Source organism: Pinus tabuliformis, chromosome 9 (assembly GCF_031772625.1).
Source record: "Pinus tabuliformis cultivar Carrire ecotype Pingquan chromosome 9, CPIR1, whole genome shotgun sequence".
NCBI classification, from domain to species: domain Eukaryota; kingdom Viridiplantae; phylum Streptophyta; class Pinopsida; order Pinales; family Pinaceae; genus Pinus; species Pinus tabuliformis.
In genome coordinates this window covers 1,966,092,716-1,966,109,975 of record NC_142307.1, presented here as the reverse complement: position 1 = coordinate 1,966,109,975, position 17,260 = coordinate 1,966,092,716, and the positions used below count along the sequence as shown (strand labels likewise).

The following is a 17,260-nucleotide window of genomic DNA, read 5'->3' as shown; positions in this document are numbered from 1 at the left end:
TCGACTTTTGCCCTTCGCTGGTATGTTGCTAATGGTTGAGCGAAAAAGGGGTGTTGATTGGTAAAGGTATCCCAGAGTTGCTTGTTTGTAAGAGTTGCGTTACTCACTTCTTGGTGGGGTGTCGCTGATTTTTTTGGGGATTCAACTTTTTCATAAGAGTCTGTTGACTTTGTTGAATCTGATGAGATGTGCTCTTGATTCTCTTCATTTTCTTGTAGTAGTTGTGCGGGTGTATAATTCATCTTTTTCCACAGAAGTTTCAGCAATGTTAAGGTCTGTTTGAGATTTACTTCTGTTTGTACATGTTGATTTTCCATCTTTATTTCTATTCGATTTGTTGTATCCTGAAGATTTTTGATATTGTTAGCCTGATTTTTGATACTGTCAACCTGCTCCTTAAGCTTGCTCTCGAAATCATCTAATCTTTTATTGACCTCATCGTGGTTGTTATTTATCCTATGCTCCGCATCCAATAATTTTTTTTGGAAATCTGCCATTGTCATTGTTGACATTGGGCGAGTTTGCGGGGGTGTGTATTTATCTGCCAGCTTAATTTTTTTAAAATAATTAAATTTAATTAATTAATTTAATTATATGACATAAGTTTTTTTTAATTAATTAAAATAAATTTAATTAATTAAATTAACTTATATATATATATATATATATATATATATATATATATATATATATATATATATATATATATATATATACCTTTTAATTAATTTATATATATATATATATAACTTTAAATTAATTAAAATAAATTAATGTCACCCGTTTGACCAATGGACACAACGTTTAATAGCGGAAGAACAAAATCTTTTTAACAATGTGTAATCATTTATTTAATTAACACGCAGGGACAGTTCTGAACCGTCACGTTTGACCGTCGAGAGCAGATACACCGTCAAGCTCACCGTAGGTTACACAGAACTACCGCAGGTTATTATAAAAAATGATCGATTGCCGCAGTATTATTATTAGTTTTTGCGAAGTTACTAAACGGGACATGCTGTATTTATGGGGGTCGTTGTTTGATAATTCTACCACGTCAGTGGAGTTAGCAAAGATTTAACCTTAAAAGGCCCCTAAGTTACGCACAACTCAACGCCCTCCGATGTTCTTATTATCCGCGTAACAAGGGTTCAATTGCCAAGAAATGGCCCACTTATAATCGGACAAATTCTGGGATTTGAGCTTAATGACAACCGCAGTCTTCCGCGGCGGTCTCAAGCCTCTAACAACACACTCCAGGCAGACACGAATAATCCACATGCACTGCTATTTTCTGAAAAAAGCCCATAGGCCTGATGGCCAACAGAACTTGTGGTTGTCACCAATTTGTATTGGCTCTAATACCAGATGAAGTGAGAAACTTCTGATACGCAGAAGAATATATATATAAATGTTTATTAATAATTAATTGACAGATGATGACATTGGGGTTCCTGGCTTATATATCGCCATGGGCACACCCTTTGGGGAAGGGCATGATCTTATGATCGTGCCCTTTCGTCTACTTTAACCTAAAATTAAATAATAAACCTAAAACTAACTAATTTTTTACATAACAATAAGCTTATCCTTCACAAAGTCAACGCAAGTCAAACAAACCCAAATTTTCAGATCTCTGCCTTCTCTTCAGATCTTCGACTTCTGCTTTAGGTCTGTACTTTTTCATCCCTCCTGCAATCTTTGCAATTTCGCATGTGTGAGTGGTTTAGGGCAGAATAATGGCCCTTTCCTCCTTCACTTGGCTTGATCTTCTTTCCTTGGTAACTCGACTTGCAAACTTGATCCTTTAGCTTCAAACCTCGATCTTTTTAGTGGACTGCAATTTGTGGTATGGTTGCAACAATGGATGCCCTGATTCTTTCGCATGTGTGAGAGGATGTAGCCCAAAAACAATCTTCAAAACTTCGCTCTTTCTTCCTTTAGCTCCTCTTCACTCACCTTTCTTTTATCTCTTTCTTGTCGTTGAGATCGAACTTCTTGGATACTCTTCTAATGAGGTTGAGTGCCTTGTATATATAGGATTTTCATGGAGCTCGAACAACCCTAATGAGGTGGACTTGTTTTCTTGCAGGTCAACTTCGTCTTCGAGGGAGAGTTTTGACTCTTTTGACTCATAAGAAATTCTTTTGACTCAATACATGATGCCCAATACAATCTTTTACATATGATAATGACTCTTTGACTTCTTTGACTCTATCACAAATCCCTAGAAGCACACAATGGGTGCTTGACCTATAAATAAAATGACCTTGAGCATGAAACTCGTGCTAAAAATAACAATAACAAATTTTTCTCTCTCTTTACTTCAGATACATAAAATAAATAGTACATAAGACATTATGAAGACCGAACCTAGTTACATATTTCAACACAAACATCAGGGTGTACCAAATCTAAGATAGTTACAGCTTTGTTGTCACTGCTCGGGAAAGGTGTCTTGGTGTACTTTCCCAAAGCACACCCCTGCACACATCATGATGCTCAGTATTGAACTCCAGTAAACCAGTGACCATCTCCCTCAGCATCCTGAAAGCTCCACGGTACAAGTGGGCCATCCTCCTATGCCATAACTCGTTGTTGTTGGTCTGTGCCACCAAGGCTCTAATAGGTTGAAACATAAACCTATATAGCCTCCCACTCTGAACTCCAACAGGTCTAGCATGCTCAACACTAGATCTCCTGGGATATATCAGCACCTATCCTCCATGAAACACAACATCATACCCCTTTTCCTCCAAGCTGGAAACTCTGATATCAAGTTCTTCTTCAGCCCTAGAACATAAAGAACATCTGCCACTTTTAAAGGAGGTAATAACTCCCTCTGAAATGATATTGCCCCCACTCTTGTTGCTCTGACCTTGGAGTTATCTCCAAGCACAACCTCCAAGTCAATATCATCCTTTGAGAGACTCGTGAAGTGCTCTCTCACTCCAGTCATATGGCAGGATGCTCCACTGTCAACAAACCACACACGAGAAGATGTAACATGAGTGGCTAAACTCACCACCAAGGCAAACTCATCCACCTCTGCTGATAAGGCAAACTTTGTGTCAAATCTAGAAGTGAACTCGTCCACCTCTGCTGAAGCTGCAACTCCCTGCTTCTTCTTACCCTTCTTGTTGGGACACTAAACAGCATAGTGACCCATCTTCCCACAAGCAAAGCATTTCACTTTGCTCATGTCCTTCTCCTTTGCCTTCTGCTTCCCCTTCTCCTTCTTTGCTCCACTAGAAGACCCCTTCTTGGCCTTCATCTTGCCATTTGCTGCAAGGGCAACATTCTCCTCCTCACCTCCTCCACCACTTTCGCTGCCCACCTTGGCACTCCGCCTGGCCTCCTCCTGAGTGAAATTGTCCCACATCCTCCTCCAGTCTGGACAGTGCTCTCTGGCCACAATGCCATGTATGAAACCATCTAATGCAAACTTGACCGAGTAGTTCTCTAGGATAAACTCTCCTATGACAGCCAATGCATCCTTCATTTGAGAGATCTCGGTGAGGTATGAAGTCGCATTGTTGGTCTTGGTCATCTTGGTGTTTCTTAGCTTTTGCTTCAACACCATCTTCTTGTTCTCATTGGAACTCTGGTGTAATGTGACTAGAGACTCCCACATCTCGTAGGCAAACCTCTTCCCGATCACATGAGGGAATAAGTGGTCTTTGATGGCATCAAGGATGATTATCCTTGCCTTCACATTCCTCTTTTCAAAGTCCACTAACTGAGTTGGATCAGTAGGTGGTTTCCCATGAGCGTCAACAATGTCCCACACTTCAACTTCCTCAAGTAAAAGCATCATCATCTCCTTCCAAGGGCCAAAATTATCAGCCCCTCTAAATCTGTCCTCTACCCTCAAACTAGTAGCCATGACCCTCACAACCAACAAATAGGAGTAAAATTTGTTACTAGGCAATCTCCTCCCTCTCAACCAACACTTCTTTGGGTTTGTGACTGAAGCTTAGTGATCGTTGTTCACTGAGATGGCAAAACTTTTGCTTGATGGTCTTTGTATCAGCGGACGCAAAACAAAGATCTGATTGCTCTTAGGCTCTAATACCATGTAGAAAAATATGCAAGTGTTGTAGCCCAACTAGTTTCAAGTTTTTGCATGGTTTAATGCCCAAAACCCATCATAAACATATGATTGATATAACATGTAATTTTTGTATTTAAGTTGAAACAAGAGCTACACTTCTTCGTTTCACAACTGATATAAAAGAAAATATGCAAGCACACACACAAGAATTTACACACTTGGTTTTGGTCTAATGACCCTAGAAAAATCCACAAGGGGAAACCAGTCTTCAAGGAAGATTTTGTTTGCTTCTTTAGAAATTTCTAACAACAAGAAATTCCAACTTATCTCTTCCCTTGAAGAAGTGCCTCAGATGTCCTCATTCAACTGAGTTTTGAACTGATATTTTTAACTCACAATCTGCTCTCCTCTAGCTGAAATTCCGGCCTCTTATTTACTCCTTCAACGCTGGAAATGCAACCACTAGACAATCAATGTTCTGCTCTTAAACTTGAGTTTGCACAACAGGAAATACTCACACCTATAGCAGGCTTCTCCTCCTTGAATGACACGCTGAACCACACTCAAAACTGGTCCGAGAAACTCGGACTTCGTGTAGTTGTTTGAAGGAGAGCTATCAGCTGCCTGTATGTTGGTTTTTCAAACCTAAAGATAACTCGACCTGTGTGCAGATGTTTACAGTCGCTGGCCCCAAGAGATTCGAGCCCTCCTCAAAACTTAAACTCGGCCCTTAGGTGAGATTCGAACTGTTGCTGGTGGTCCTCTTCCTTGTTCTTTGTTGTAGAATTTCACACAGAAATTCTCTTCCTCCTCTCAAGCTCTTAGCTCTCCTTTCTCTCTTCTCAATGGCTCTCATGAGAATAATGAATGAGAAATTTTCTCATTTTCCCTCTTGTCTCTCCAAAGTGAGGAGAACCCTAACCCTTAGATCTAATGGATGAGATTAAATGTTAGCTCATTAGAACAAGGGTGGAGATCATTCCCTCTCTTGACCCCCTCCCTCATGTCGTCCCCCTCATTTAATGAGCCTCCTAGTACTCTTTAATGTTTTAGTACCATGGTCACTTTTGAAATATAAAAGTCACTTTAATAATATAAAGTGTACTTAGTACTTTTCACATAAAGTAGCTTTTAAAAACACATGCAACTTTAATAACTTAAAGTACATAGTACAAGTCTCGTAAAAAATACTTTAGCTTCTTGATATTAATAAACTCATAATATCACTTAGACAAAAAGGTCATTAATGTGTCTCCCTAGGCCAAAAAGATAAATGCCTAGGAAACACCTCCTTGGTACCCTATTTCAACAGGAGCATCCCCAAGTTCATATATAACCATGCATTAGTTCTTAGCCTCATGAGGAAATGCACCAGAAACAAGGAGTTGCAACATCTTGTAATCACATGTTTTCCACCAACTTCACTACTATTCAGTCTTTGCTTCAATGTCAGATTGAGTTTAAGAAATGTTTTTTTATGATAAGTGGCGTGATTGTACATATAGCATGAGAGAGAATGGGAGAGCCATTAGTACATTGGTGTACATCAACTCCTTCTGGGAAGAAGTGGAAAAGTGTGCTCAGTTAGTGAACTTTTGTTAAAGATTATGAGATTGCTTGATAGTGATAAGCCCCCAATGGCCTATTTGTATGAGGCCATGGATACGACCAAAGAAACTATCCAAGCTTATTATGTGAACAAGGGTACCCTTGGGTTTAGTAGACATATGATGTTATGGGATTTGATCAATAGTCGATGGACTGAGATGCTCCATCGACCCATTCACGTAGTAGTTTCCTCAACCCCGCATTTTCCTACAAATGCAATTTTGATCTTAATGGCGAGATGATGGAAGGGCTCCATATTTGCCTTTTCATAGGATGGTACTTGATGTGGAGATTTGCAACACAATTCATTGCGAGATAGAGAAGTATCATGATGGCACTGGACTATTTGGCTTTGATGATGTTGTTCATCAAAGGACCACTTTGATGCCACCTTAGCCATTAGAACTTAGAACTTTGGGTTTTTAAATTTAGTTATGTGTTTTATTTAGAAGTTTAATTATGTTTTTTTTTCTATTTTCCATTATAATGAAATGTAATTTAGTTCTCTTTCTTTCTTATTTGTTGTAGATGTTAGATGGTGAAACTATGGTGCAAGGGCACCAAATTTACATAAATTTTCCATCAAAATCCTCATTCAAACCTATAGTGCTTCAGGATGTGGACACAATTACATGTATTTGAAAAAATACACTTTAAGAAACACAACAGGATAAAACTTGAAACCCAAACAGAGAAATTACATTTATGGCAATTTATGATCCTCTAATATATTATGATCCTCAAGATTCATTAAATTTTTTATGACATGCTTACAGGTTGGAGTTCTCATGTCTTAATGACTAGGTGTGTGTCCATTACAATCTCTGATTATGAATGAGGCAAATGACGAGAACATTAGATGTGGATGCCAATTCCTTAGACAATATTGATGTACTGTCTAAGCAGCGGGAGGACTCTGAAGTGCCTATCATGGAGGAGGCACCTACATCGTTAGAAGAGGAACAACAGCAAGAGGAGCAGGAGGGGAAGGACCAACTTGAAAATAATATGGATGGCTATACGCTAGCATCAGCACCACCTTGTAATGTCCTCTCCCAATTGATTGGCTAAGGAAGGATGAAATAGCCTATCCAACCCCATACGCTATAGTCTTGATAAAGGGATAAAACCCAATTTTTCAATGTTGAGGCAACATTGTGTAAATGTTGGGTCGGCTGGGGCAAAAAACCCAAAATTGGGGGTTACATCCAGAAGCTCTCACATTTGGAAGCCCATGAAGAAATCTATAAATAGAGGAGAGTTGAATCAAATGATCATCATTGAATTGGATCAGATACATTTGTTTTCTTGAGCTGTGGCTCTGAGAGTTTTAAGACCACTTTTCCTCTACTAAGTTCGGTGGTGAAAGATTCCACTCTAGTTAGTAAAATTTTCATTTACCTTCTGTTCTAATCTGGAAATTGTGGGATTCATCTATCTGGAAAAGCAACAGGAATTTGTGGCATTTCTGAGGCAGAATTCGTGGCATCTGTAAGGCAAAAATTCACTGGCATTCTGAGGCAACCCACAGACATCCGCTGGCCACAGGTGCCACAGAGATCACAGTCTGGCCGCAGACTGGCCACAGGGCCGAATTTGAGGCAGAGTTCGGGATTCTTTTCTGTGACAGTTCAGCTTCCCTGAGGCAGTTCAGTCAATTTCTGAGGCAGTTTGGTCCTTTTCCTGAGGGAGATTTTGGAGGTTTTAGACCACTCCTGTAGCAGAATTTAAGTGCTTTCCTAAGGCTGTTCGAGACAGAATTCGTTGGGTTCTCTGTGGCATTTTGTGGCATCCGTGAGGCAACAAGATCAGGCTGTATGGTAGACTAGTCATAGGCTCATTGAATTTTATAGTACTGTTTTACTGTAGTGGTTTGAGTTTCTGGTTGATTATAAATTCAGTACAGTGGGCAGAAGGCCCTAGAACAGAGTGATTTTGTTGGAGGATTATATTGACATTATATCTTATACTTGTCTATTTATTGGGGGTTTAAGGACCATATTGTTTATTCATGTATTAGTATGTTTTGTTGAATGAACTGTTTATTTCATTATTGAATAAATGAAGGAATTCTCTTGGAAACCCTAGTTTCTAAGAAACCCTAATGGCAAAATTAACCTAGGACACTACACACCTCTACATAGATTGAAGAACATAGTTCTACACCCATCAGTCACCGTAGAACATTTACTGCAGGGCTAGGGCCTTCTACTACTATTGGGGGCAGGCCTAACAAACGGCCCATGATCTTTTCTCATAAAAGGGGGAGAAGGCATTGATATCAGATAGTTAGCTGCTAATTTTGTTTCTTTTGTCATTGTACATCTACCTCACAAATTTAAGTAAATTTATACATGTCATGTCATTTTCTATTAGCTTTCCAATTTTGAGTCCTTGATTAGACAATTGTCAAGGTTCAAGATTCAGTATTGACTTTCATGTACAATTTTTTATTTGGCAGCCATCCACTACATCATATGTATCAAAGTGTTCTCCATATTTACGTGTCAATGTCTTTATATGATGTTGTTGTTGCTTTATATGTTTAAAATTATAAAAAAAATGAATATATTTTGTAATTTTTTAATGTTTATCGCAGTTTGTTGATTTTTTCACCGATATTTTTGAGAAGATGTTTTCTGGACCCTCAAACCTATGTTGCAGGAAATGCCTCCCCAAGCAACGTACCAATACTGGAAATGCTCCAAAACAGCAAAACAGCCCTGAAATGTTGACGCCCATACTGTATGTGTTTCATGATTTGGAAACACCATACGATACATCCGGCAGCATTCTGGGGCCGTTTTGTTCAATTCCCATTGAATTTTGTAGGTTTTACTATTCTCCTAGGCAGGTGGAAACCCTTAGCTAGCTGTGAAATAAACTAATCTACGGCAAATTACCTGGGTTTGCACATAGGAAAGTGCAATACCACTCTTCCCCCTGTTGAAACAAGCAACGATATGCTATCTCCAAATATGAAAAAAGAAACACACAAGACCCACACACAACTAAAGATAAATAAATGAAGGCAGGTATGTATGACCCCTCAGTGAAGAGGGTTACTTCCTCACTAACAAACTGGCACTGAAACTTCCTTTGAGTTGGGGATCCAGGTTGACTGAAGTGTGACTAGAAATGCCATAAAAAACCATAAACACAACAAGATGCAACTGACTGATCCAACAAAGAAAATGCCAATGAAGAGGAAAGTAACAACAGTAGCAGCCTCTAATAGTTGCAGGTTTACAGGAGACAGAATATACAAGTAAGCCCAAGAATATGGCAGGTGGAAGGGGTTCGCTAGCTTGCAACAGAAATAGAAACTGGGAATAGTTTTGATATGCAAGAGAGATCCAGAGAAGCCTTTAACAATGAGCAGGGAAGTAGCATAGACAGAAGAAGGAATGCCTAAGTGATGTAGCTAGCTGTTACACTTGCAGTTGAAAGGGTATTTTATTTCTAACGGACAACCCATGGGTTTTAAGTTTTAGCCATCTCCACTGCAGGGCTCAGGACCATACTGCAGGTAAAACCAGATAAAAGTAAAACAGACCTTTGTTTTGCAAGTTAGTGTGAATCATGAGCTACACATAGTAGAGGTTCCTGAGTGCAACCAATGATGGCTCAAGGATAATGAAAGTTTGAATAACTGAACTCCTCAAAGAGAGTGCCCTAATGGATTAGAGAGAATTGGGGACTCAAATAAGGCTCCTCAACTAACCAACCCTTCAGTACACAAAGCCAAACATCAGTCCTGTCAACAAGGGAGTAACCCAAATGAGTAGGCCAAATAATCTACTAGAGCCGAACATGTGACCAAAGGGCAAACAGACGAATGTCTAGGCGATGGGTACCCTACCATGGTAATAAACATCAAATCAGATAGCACAATCACACGCTTAGACCATAGTAAGGGAACTCGAAGGGGGAACTTTGGTGTATGTGATTCATCGCTAGGATGAGTTGGAGGACCTTGATGTCATCATAAAGCAAGTCAGACATAACTAATGCATGGCAGAAACTTCACATGGATATCCGGGGGAATATGTGTATGCCATATGGTCAGTATAAAGCGCAAAAAACCATACACCACAGTGCCTAAATTAACATTGACCATGTTTTTGGCTACTACATCCATTGGGGCGGACTTTATTGATCTTTATGTGCTAGTATTTTTGGTTTCTTCTGTTAAATTGCATGGTAAATTGTTTAATGATACCTGGCTTAATTTTATGGAGTTTTTATTTTCTAGAAGACAATTATAATTGCCTCTTTATGACCTGATGGTGGTGGCTTGTTTAATCTGTCATATTTTCTTAAATGCACTCTGTAAAAAGATAAGTTAGGGCTGCCATAGCTTGTTAGGTTGAACCAAGACTTATTAAAATGCAACAGTTAAATAGTTCCTTGTACTAGTGTCATTCAAATTTCACTAATTTGATAACTACTAACAGTTAATACATTAGAGTTATTGAATTTACAGTGTTCTGGGGTTCAAACTTCAAACCCTGCCACGGTCAATGATAGGAACCCATTTCCTCTAATATCTGTGGTTACCCACAACTGAAATCACGGTTGTTATAGCTAGCTAGCTAGGTTAAACTGAAACTTATCTAAAATGTATCACATGGTTCATTCCCTGCACCGTCACTCAAATTTGACCCTTTTATTACTGCCAACAACTAAAACAGCAGAGTTATTGAACTTTATAAAGAATAGCCTGGGTTTTGTACAACCCATTTCTTCTAATATCTCTATCCACCCCTAACTCAAATTAGGATTGTCCAAACTGATTAGGTTAAACTGATTACTTGTCAATTGGGTCTAACTCAGGTGGTTGAGAGGAGGAATTGTTATCATTCCCACCTGGGTCAAACTTTGCTTGTGACATGTTGTACCCTCTGTGTGGACTAATTAGAGCCGACAAGGTACCAACAACCACATCCTTGCTTAAATTTGTGAAAGTAAGATTTTAAGTCCACAGAGCCGACAAGGTACCAACAACCTCATTCTTGCTTAAATTTGTGAAAGTAAGATTTTTGCTTAAATGTGTTAAAGTAAGACGAGATGTTGCTTGTAAACAAAACAAAACAAAAAGAATGGCTTAGATTGAAGCTTATTTAAAATGTATCAAATGGCTGCTGATCCCATGTACTGTCGTTTAAATTTGAATTATTTTATGAAAACGCCACAGTTAAAATAGCAAAATGAATGAATTTTAGAAAGACTGGTCTGGGCTATAACCCTGACATAGTCCATGTTAATGACCCGTTTGTTTTAATAATTGCAAATACCACAATTGAAATTAGGGTTGTCGTCGCTGGTTAGGTTGAACCAAAGCTTAACTAAAATGCAACGAAAGGCCCATTCCTTGTACTCTTCTTGAAATTTGACTTATTTATTATTCCCAACAGTGAAAACAGCAAAATTGTAAAACTTTAGAAACAATGGTCTGGGTAAAAACTTGCCACAGTTAATAATAAGAACCCGTTTCCTATAATATCTGTAACTACACACAACTAAGATTAGAGTATCATCCACATGAAATTTTATATGTGTAAATCTAGCATTTAACCAAATGAATGTGTAAGAATGTGGCTACCTCTGCTTTCTCCACAGTTCCACATTCACCAAAGATCTTTGCAAGCTCTTCATTGTTACATGTCCTGGGGATGTTGCCCACATACAGTCTCCTTTCAATCTCTTTCTGCTTGCCACCTTGCACTGCCTCTTGGACTTGGACTTGTGCTTTGGTGCTGAAGACCCTCCTCTTCTGTCTTAATGCAGAAACAGGATGCAGGTATGACAAGGACATTGAGATACTTGACAGACGAGATGGAGGAAGCTTTGGTGAAGAGGTTGGCTTAGACATAGGAGTGGCACTGGCTATGGATAACCAAGATGCAGTTGCCATGTTTATCAATGAATGGGAAACACTAGTTACAACAGTCTCTATATATTATCAATAATTCCGAAGCAAGTAAATGCTTAAGATTGGCTGTTGGGTGATTTGGGTTTATTGCCGTTTTTCAACACTTCGAGATGACGCATATAGATTGTAGTTGGGAACCACACGAGAACGGAAAAGAAGATAAGGAATGGCTGAGATAATTAAATCCATTAAGTTTAAATATCTGACATTGATTAATAAAATGCTTTCCAAACAAAAATTGGTCGCATGGTTTTCATTTTTTTTTATCGCATCTTTTGAAGTAAGCCTAACCCAACCCTTTCAAAATATCACGATGGTAATTACTACAAGCGAAAGAGGATCATCATTGCATACCCAACCCTTTCAAAATATCACGATGGTAATTACTACAAGCGAAAGAGGATCATCATTGCATTCTCGTGACATGAAACCCTTTGGGACACTTGGTTTCTCATAATTGTTGAAATGGTTGGTGAAACACAAAAACAAAGAAATTATTTTTAAATTCTATGGGGTTAAAGATAAGTGTATGAGATATATGGTTTCATCATATGATTCATGTATTTAGTTTTTTCTTTGTGAAGTTTCATAATAAACGCTCTAAGTTTCTTGACAAATCTTTTATTGAATAAATTATCCCAAGAGCCAGTGGCCAAAATATCTGCATAATTTTTTTTGTGGTCTTTGAAGGCCTTGCATTTTAAAATGAAATGCTTTTATGTTTCCACTTTTCCAGAAGAGCAAAAAATACATACTCTTTCTTCCCACACTTATTTTGGTATTTTCCAACGCCTTGTTTCACAACGGAGTTTATGAGAATTAGTCCTTAACTGAGCAATAAGAATTTTGGTTCTCCAAGAAATATTGGCCCCTATGTACGCTTTTTGTTGATGATTATGAGTGGGATTAAACTCTTCAATATAGTACTTTTTCTTTCTCCCTAGCTCCTTACCCCGAGGATGCTTGTGGAACTTATCTATAACAAAAGCTTTTATCTTTTGACTCTTTGTGGGACACATGTTCAAACAAATACCCCATTTACTAAACCATTTGTTATTTTGCTTCATCCAAGTCTTCTTTCTTTTGCACAATATGTCATTAAAGACAACCTTAGTCCATCTACCCTCCTCCATTTACTCAATTTTTTTTAAATATCTTATGACTTGCACCATAGTGATTGCTTCAATAGGAGCAGCCCCCATTTCACTTAACAAGATATCATAAGGAACTGCACTTTTAATTTTGAACTTGTTTGTAATCAAGCGCTTTTGAATTTTCTCAATTTGTTTCCATAGCATGTCGAATGTATTGTTGGCCCACAATTCACAACCATAGAGAATCATTGGAATCACTAAAAGCCCAAAAAGAGTTTGAATGGTCCTTTAGTCCCATAACTTTTCCTCTCTACACCTATTTTGAAAAGCATAAAATGTTTTCCAACCCCCCAAAATTATGTTCTTTCTACAACAGTCCCGACTTAGATTTCTGTTGAAGTCAATTTTGAGGTATTTGTAATCACAACTTCTTCCAGATTGTTGCCTTCAAAGTAGAACTTATGCTAGTTATGTTTTCTTTTGCTAGAGAAAACCACTATTTTCATTTTGCTAATATTGACTTGCATCCCCACCCTTCTACAAAAATGTGCAAGGGAAAGTAAGTGCTCTTGTAAACCACGAGCAGATTTAGTAATCAGAATAAGGTCATCCGCATATAAAAGAAGCCTTATAACAAAGTCACCCAAATGGACACTGTCATCCCCTTGCGAATTTAGTCACTCTTCAAGTTTGTCAATATATAAACCAAAAAGGGTAGGAGGCAATTGGAAACCTTGCTTGACCCCAATATCACTTCTAAAACTTTCAAAGATGCATGTGGAAGTTCTAATTTTGATGTCCACCTCTTCATACAACCTATGCACAACTGCTCTAAAATGCCTAGGAACCCCAAGTTCCTCCATTTTGTGCCGAAGTTTATCCCTAAGGACCACGTCAAAGGATTTTCTGAAATCAACAAAGCAACAAAAGGTTTCTTCCTTTTTCTCCCAAACTTTTTCAATGATGTGCCTTAAAGTTATACCATGATCAATTGTGGAATGTTTAGGTCTAAAACATGCTTGCCCTTTAGCACATTTATCTCTTTCTTCTGCTCACTTGCTGGTTTTATTTTCTAGCATACTTCCAAATAACTTTGCAAACCAGAGTTTATCATTAAGGTCCTATAATTGGAGGGATTATTGACGTTGCCACTCTTGAAAAGAAGTATTGTCAGATTAGTTGTCCAATTTGTGGGGAACCCTTGTTGTATGATGTTGTTGAAAAACTTTGTAATGTGAAGTGCAAGAATTTTTAAGCTCCACATTAGATACTCTACTTGGAGTTCAGCTAAGTCTTTTGCTTTTCCAACACCCAACTTCTTGATACCCATCTCTACCTCTTGCACTGTGAAGAGCTCAATAGCAATGTTGACCAAGGGAGGAGGGTCAACCTTGGGATCCTGCTCATAAAGTTGTATTGCATAATCAAACCATTTAGAAGTTGTAATACTATTTTCAGTTTGCATCTTTCTTGGTTGTAGCTCCTTCCAAAATAATCTAGGGTTATTTTTCCCAAGGAAGATTAGTTTTTCCGTCCTTTGAAACCATGAAATTAGTGTTTTTATTTCTTAATAACTGCTTGTAAGCTTCGAGGTTTATGTTATCCTTGTTTGACTGTTTCAACATTCTCCTTTCCTTTTTGCATTCCTCATCAAACCAAGCATTAACCGAAAAGCAATTTGTTTCAAACTTCTTATTTTTTGCTCTTTTGCACTCTGCAAGTGTTGTTTGAATTAAATGTGTTAATTCGTGGCTATGAAGGTCATGGATTAGAATTGTCTCCTTCTCAAAGAGCCTCTCTAGTGTTATTTTGAAGGTATTACAATTTCCTAGAGTTAAAAGAATTCTACCCTTTGGGAGATTTTGTTGAACACACTGAGTTTTTAACCCTAACTGCTTCTTTCCAATCCAACAGAAACTTAAATAAATTGGCTTGTGATCTTATTTTAAATCCCAAGGTTGTTCTCCAATCAAAACTTCCTCCATTTTCTCACACAAACCATGCGAGCAAATTACATAATCTACTACACTTGGTCCATTGTAAGTAATGCAAGTGAAATTACCAAACTTCGCCCATCTAGTCAAACCATTACAAATGACTAAATCGAAAGCCGCACATAGAGTAAGCAATTGTTCACCAAAGAGATTGCAGCCCTTATCCTTTGGAATTCTTTCTCACTAATGATTGCTCTCTTCTGTAAGCCAGATAGGGTCGCAATCTTCTTTTCAACAAAGAATGCTAGCGTGCTCACTTGCAGTCCTAGCATTGAAATCACCCACTATAAGGACTTCACCTAGCTGATAATATGTTGCAATATCCACTTTTAAGGCTGCAAAGGGGTCTTTGTGGTCAAGCCCTCTACTTTTGTAAGTTTTTGAAACTTGAAACGCAAAATAGCGTGCTACAATTCTAATGTGATTTCCATTTTCTAATATTTTAAACCAAATGAAGTGTTTATTTGAGTCATTTTTTCTAACTAAATGAAACGACCTTCTTTTTCCCTCATTAATACCATGATAACCTTATGTCCTTTGTGATTCTTTGCTTCCTTGTTCCACATTGTCGTCTTCCAGTACCTTTCAAACAAAGGTGTATTGCACCTTTCATGCTCATGTGTTTCTATTAGACAAATTATGTCTCTATCTTCTACAATAGGCCCTAACCCAAGTCCTCGTCTCCATGAGTAACCTCTGCAGTTCCAACAAACTAAACTTAATGAAACCTGGGTATGACTTTATTGCTATTTGTTTTGACACACAAGACTCAAAGTTGAGTTTTTGTCCCTACTTGCCCATACTGACCTTGTTGCATGGTTTCCTGCTAAATAATTTGTTGCCTCTTCTTTGTTACCATCTTGTTGCTCTGTTTTGGAATGAGGTTCAAAACGTACTATCACAACTTTACCTTTATAATTCCATGCTCTCTTGCCCTCGTCCCTTGTTGTCCTAACCTTTGGCATTTCCTCCCTCCTTTCCTCTTGTTGTCTTATAGTTAAACCTTCTTCTATAAAAAAGTGAAAACCCCTCAAGGGTTGCTTCTTGCTTAGAATGATATGTTTATGACGCATGCTAGGCATGATGACTTTTATGGGCCTTGCTCTCTCACTTCAAGTCTTACCCACCCTCCATGCTTGGCATCTTGTCCTTGCCAAAGCAGCTTGTCTTTTAAGAAGTCCCTCGCAAGATCAAGAGCACATTCATTTTTCCCATAGTCTTTCACCCCTTTAATAATTATGTTTGTTGCTCTATCTTGTCTTTCCTTGCTTTCTCTATCTTGCATGTTGTCAACCCGAATGTTTGCTTCTTCTTCCTTATTAGAAGAATTGCTAATAGCTTGAGCCCACGTTTTGGAAACTTTTGTGAAACCTCCTTTCCTTTCTTCTCTTGCTTTCACTTCATGGTTCTCTATTTGGGCAACTGCTTTCCCTTTCTCTTGGGATGGTTTCAAATTCACCACCTCTTTACTTTCCACTACAAATGTCTTCATATTTTGCACATCCATCTTCATGTGTTGTCATTTTGTCTTCCCTATCAATAAAGCTTCTTGTAGCAATGTCACTTGCTCCTTCAAAACTTTATTGCTTTATGCTAAAGACTAATGTTATTATTTAAGAAGGGAAATTGTTATTTTCAAAAAGAAAAAATTGTTATGATTTGATATATCTTTTTTTAATATTTAAAATAAAGAAATAATAATTAAATTAAATCTCATAAATAATAATCACTATGGCAATTTGATTTAGTATTAATTATGTTTTGATTATAAAAAATTACCTATTTTCAATGTAAAATATTATTGTAGATAATTGCATATTTAAGATTTTTGTGAGAAGGATTGTTAATTTTTTTCTATTAAATCTGGTACATTGTTTTTCATGTATAGGATCCTCCAAGGGGGGACTGACAAGTGTTTCAAAAAGATCTAAATGAAAACCAACTGTAGAAATTCCCATTGTAGATCAACAGATTATGCAATGTAACTAAAGCAAAATACTTGATCTACTTCTACTATCAAACTTGCGAAAGCGTAATCGATTTTGAGCAAGATCAAATAGAACACATATAACAGAGAAGAAGATCCAATCACACATGAAACACAAAAGAATACTCTGGGGAAAGCCTCAGCTAAAAACCCCGATCTCTGTATTATCATACAAGTGGAAATATGTCTGGATTACACAAAGCATTAGCTCACAAGCTATCTTGCTCTCAGTACAATCCCTATGTTGTTCATAGATAGTCTAAGGCTTCTCATAGACCTTCTCCTCTGCCCTCCAAGCCTCCTATTTCCTTGCGCAGTTTCTCCTGGGGTCCAATGCTGCCACCTGTGTGAGTTCACCTCTCACACTGCTCACTAAACTCAAAAGTAACTGCGCAGTCCTGAAGGAGATAATTCCTTCTGCATGGATGAGTTTCCTATATAGGAAAAATCCTCCAACTGATAGTACACTATCCCTTCCTCTGATCTCAACTAGGTCTCTGACTGAACTGACATGCATGAGTTATTTATGAGAGAATATTCAATTATCTAAAGTGCAGCAGTTACATGCATGCATGCATTAACTAACTG

General features: G+C 37.9%; 1 protein-coding gene across 1 annotated transcript in view; it reads right to left on the bottom strand.

Moving 5' to 3' along the window:
* LOC149156861 (small ribosomal subunit protein cS22-like) overlaps window positions 1-11,740 on the bottom strand; it is a 47,478-nt gene extending 35,738 nt beyond the window's left edge. Inside the window, exon 1 of the mRNA XM_089438703.1 lies at window positions 11,268-11,740. Within this exon, the coding sequence (XP_089294829.1) occupies window positions 11,268-11,579 (312 nt within the window). The 5' untranslated portion in view covers window positions 11,580-11,740. The remainder of the gene's footprint in view (window positions 1-11,267) is intronic.
* Between the last annotated feature and the right edge of the window lie 5,520 nt (window positions 11,741-17,260).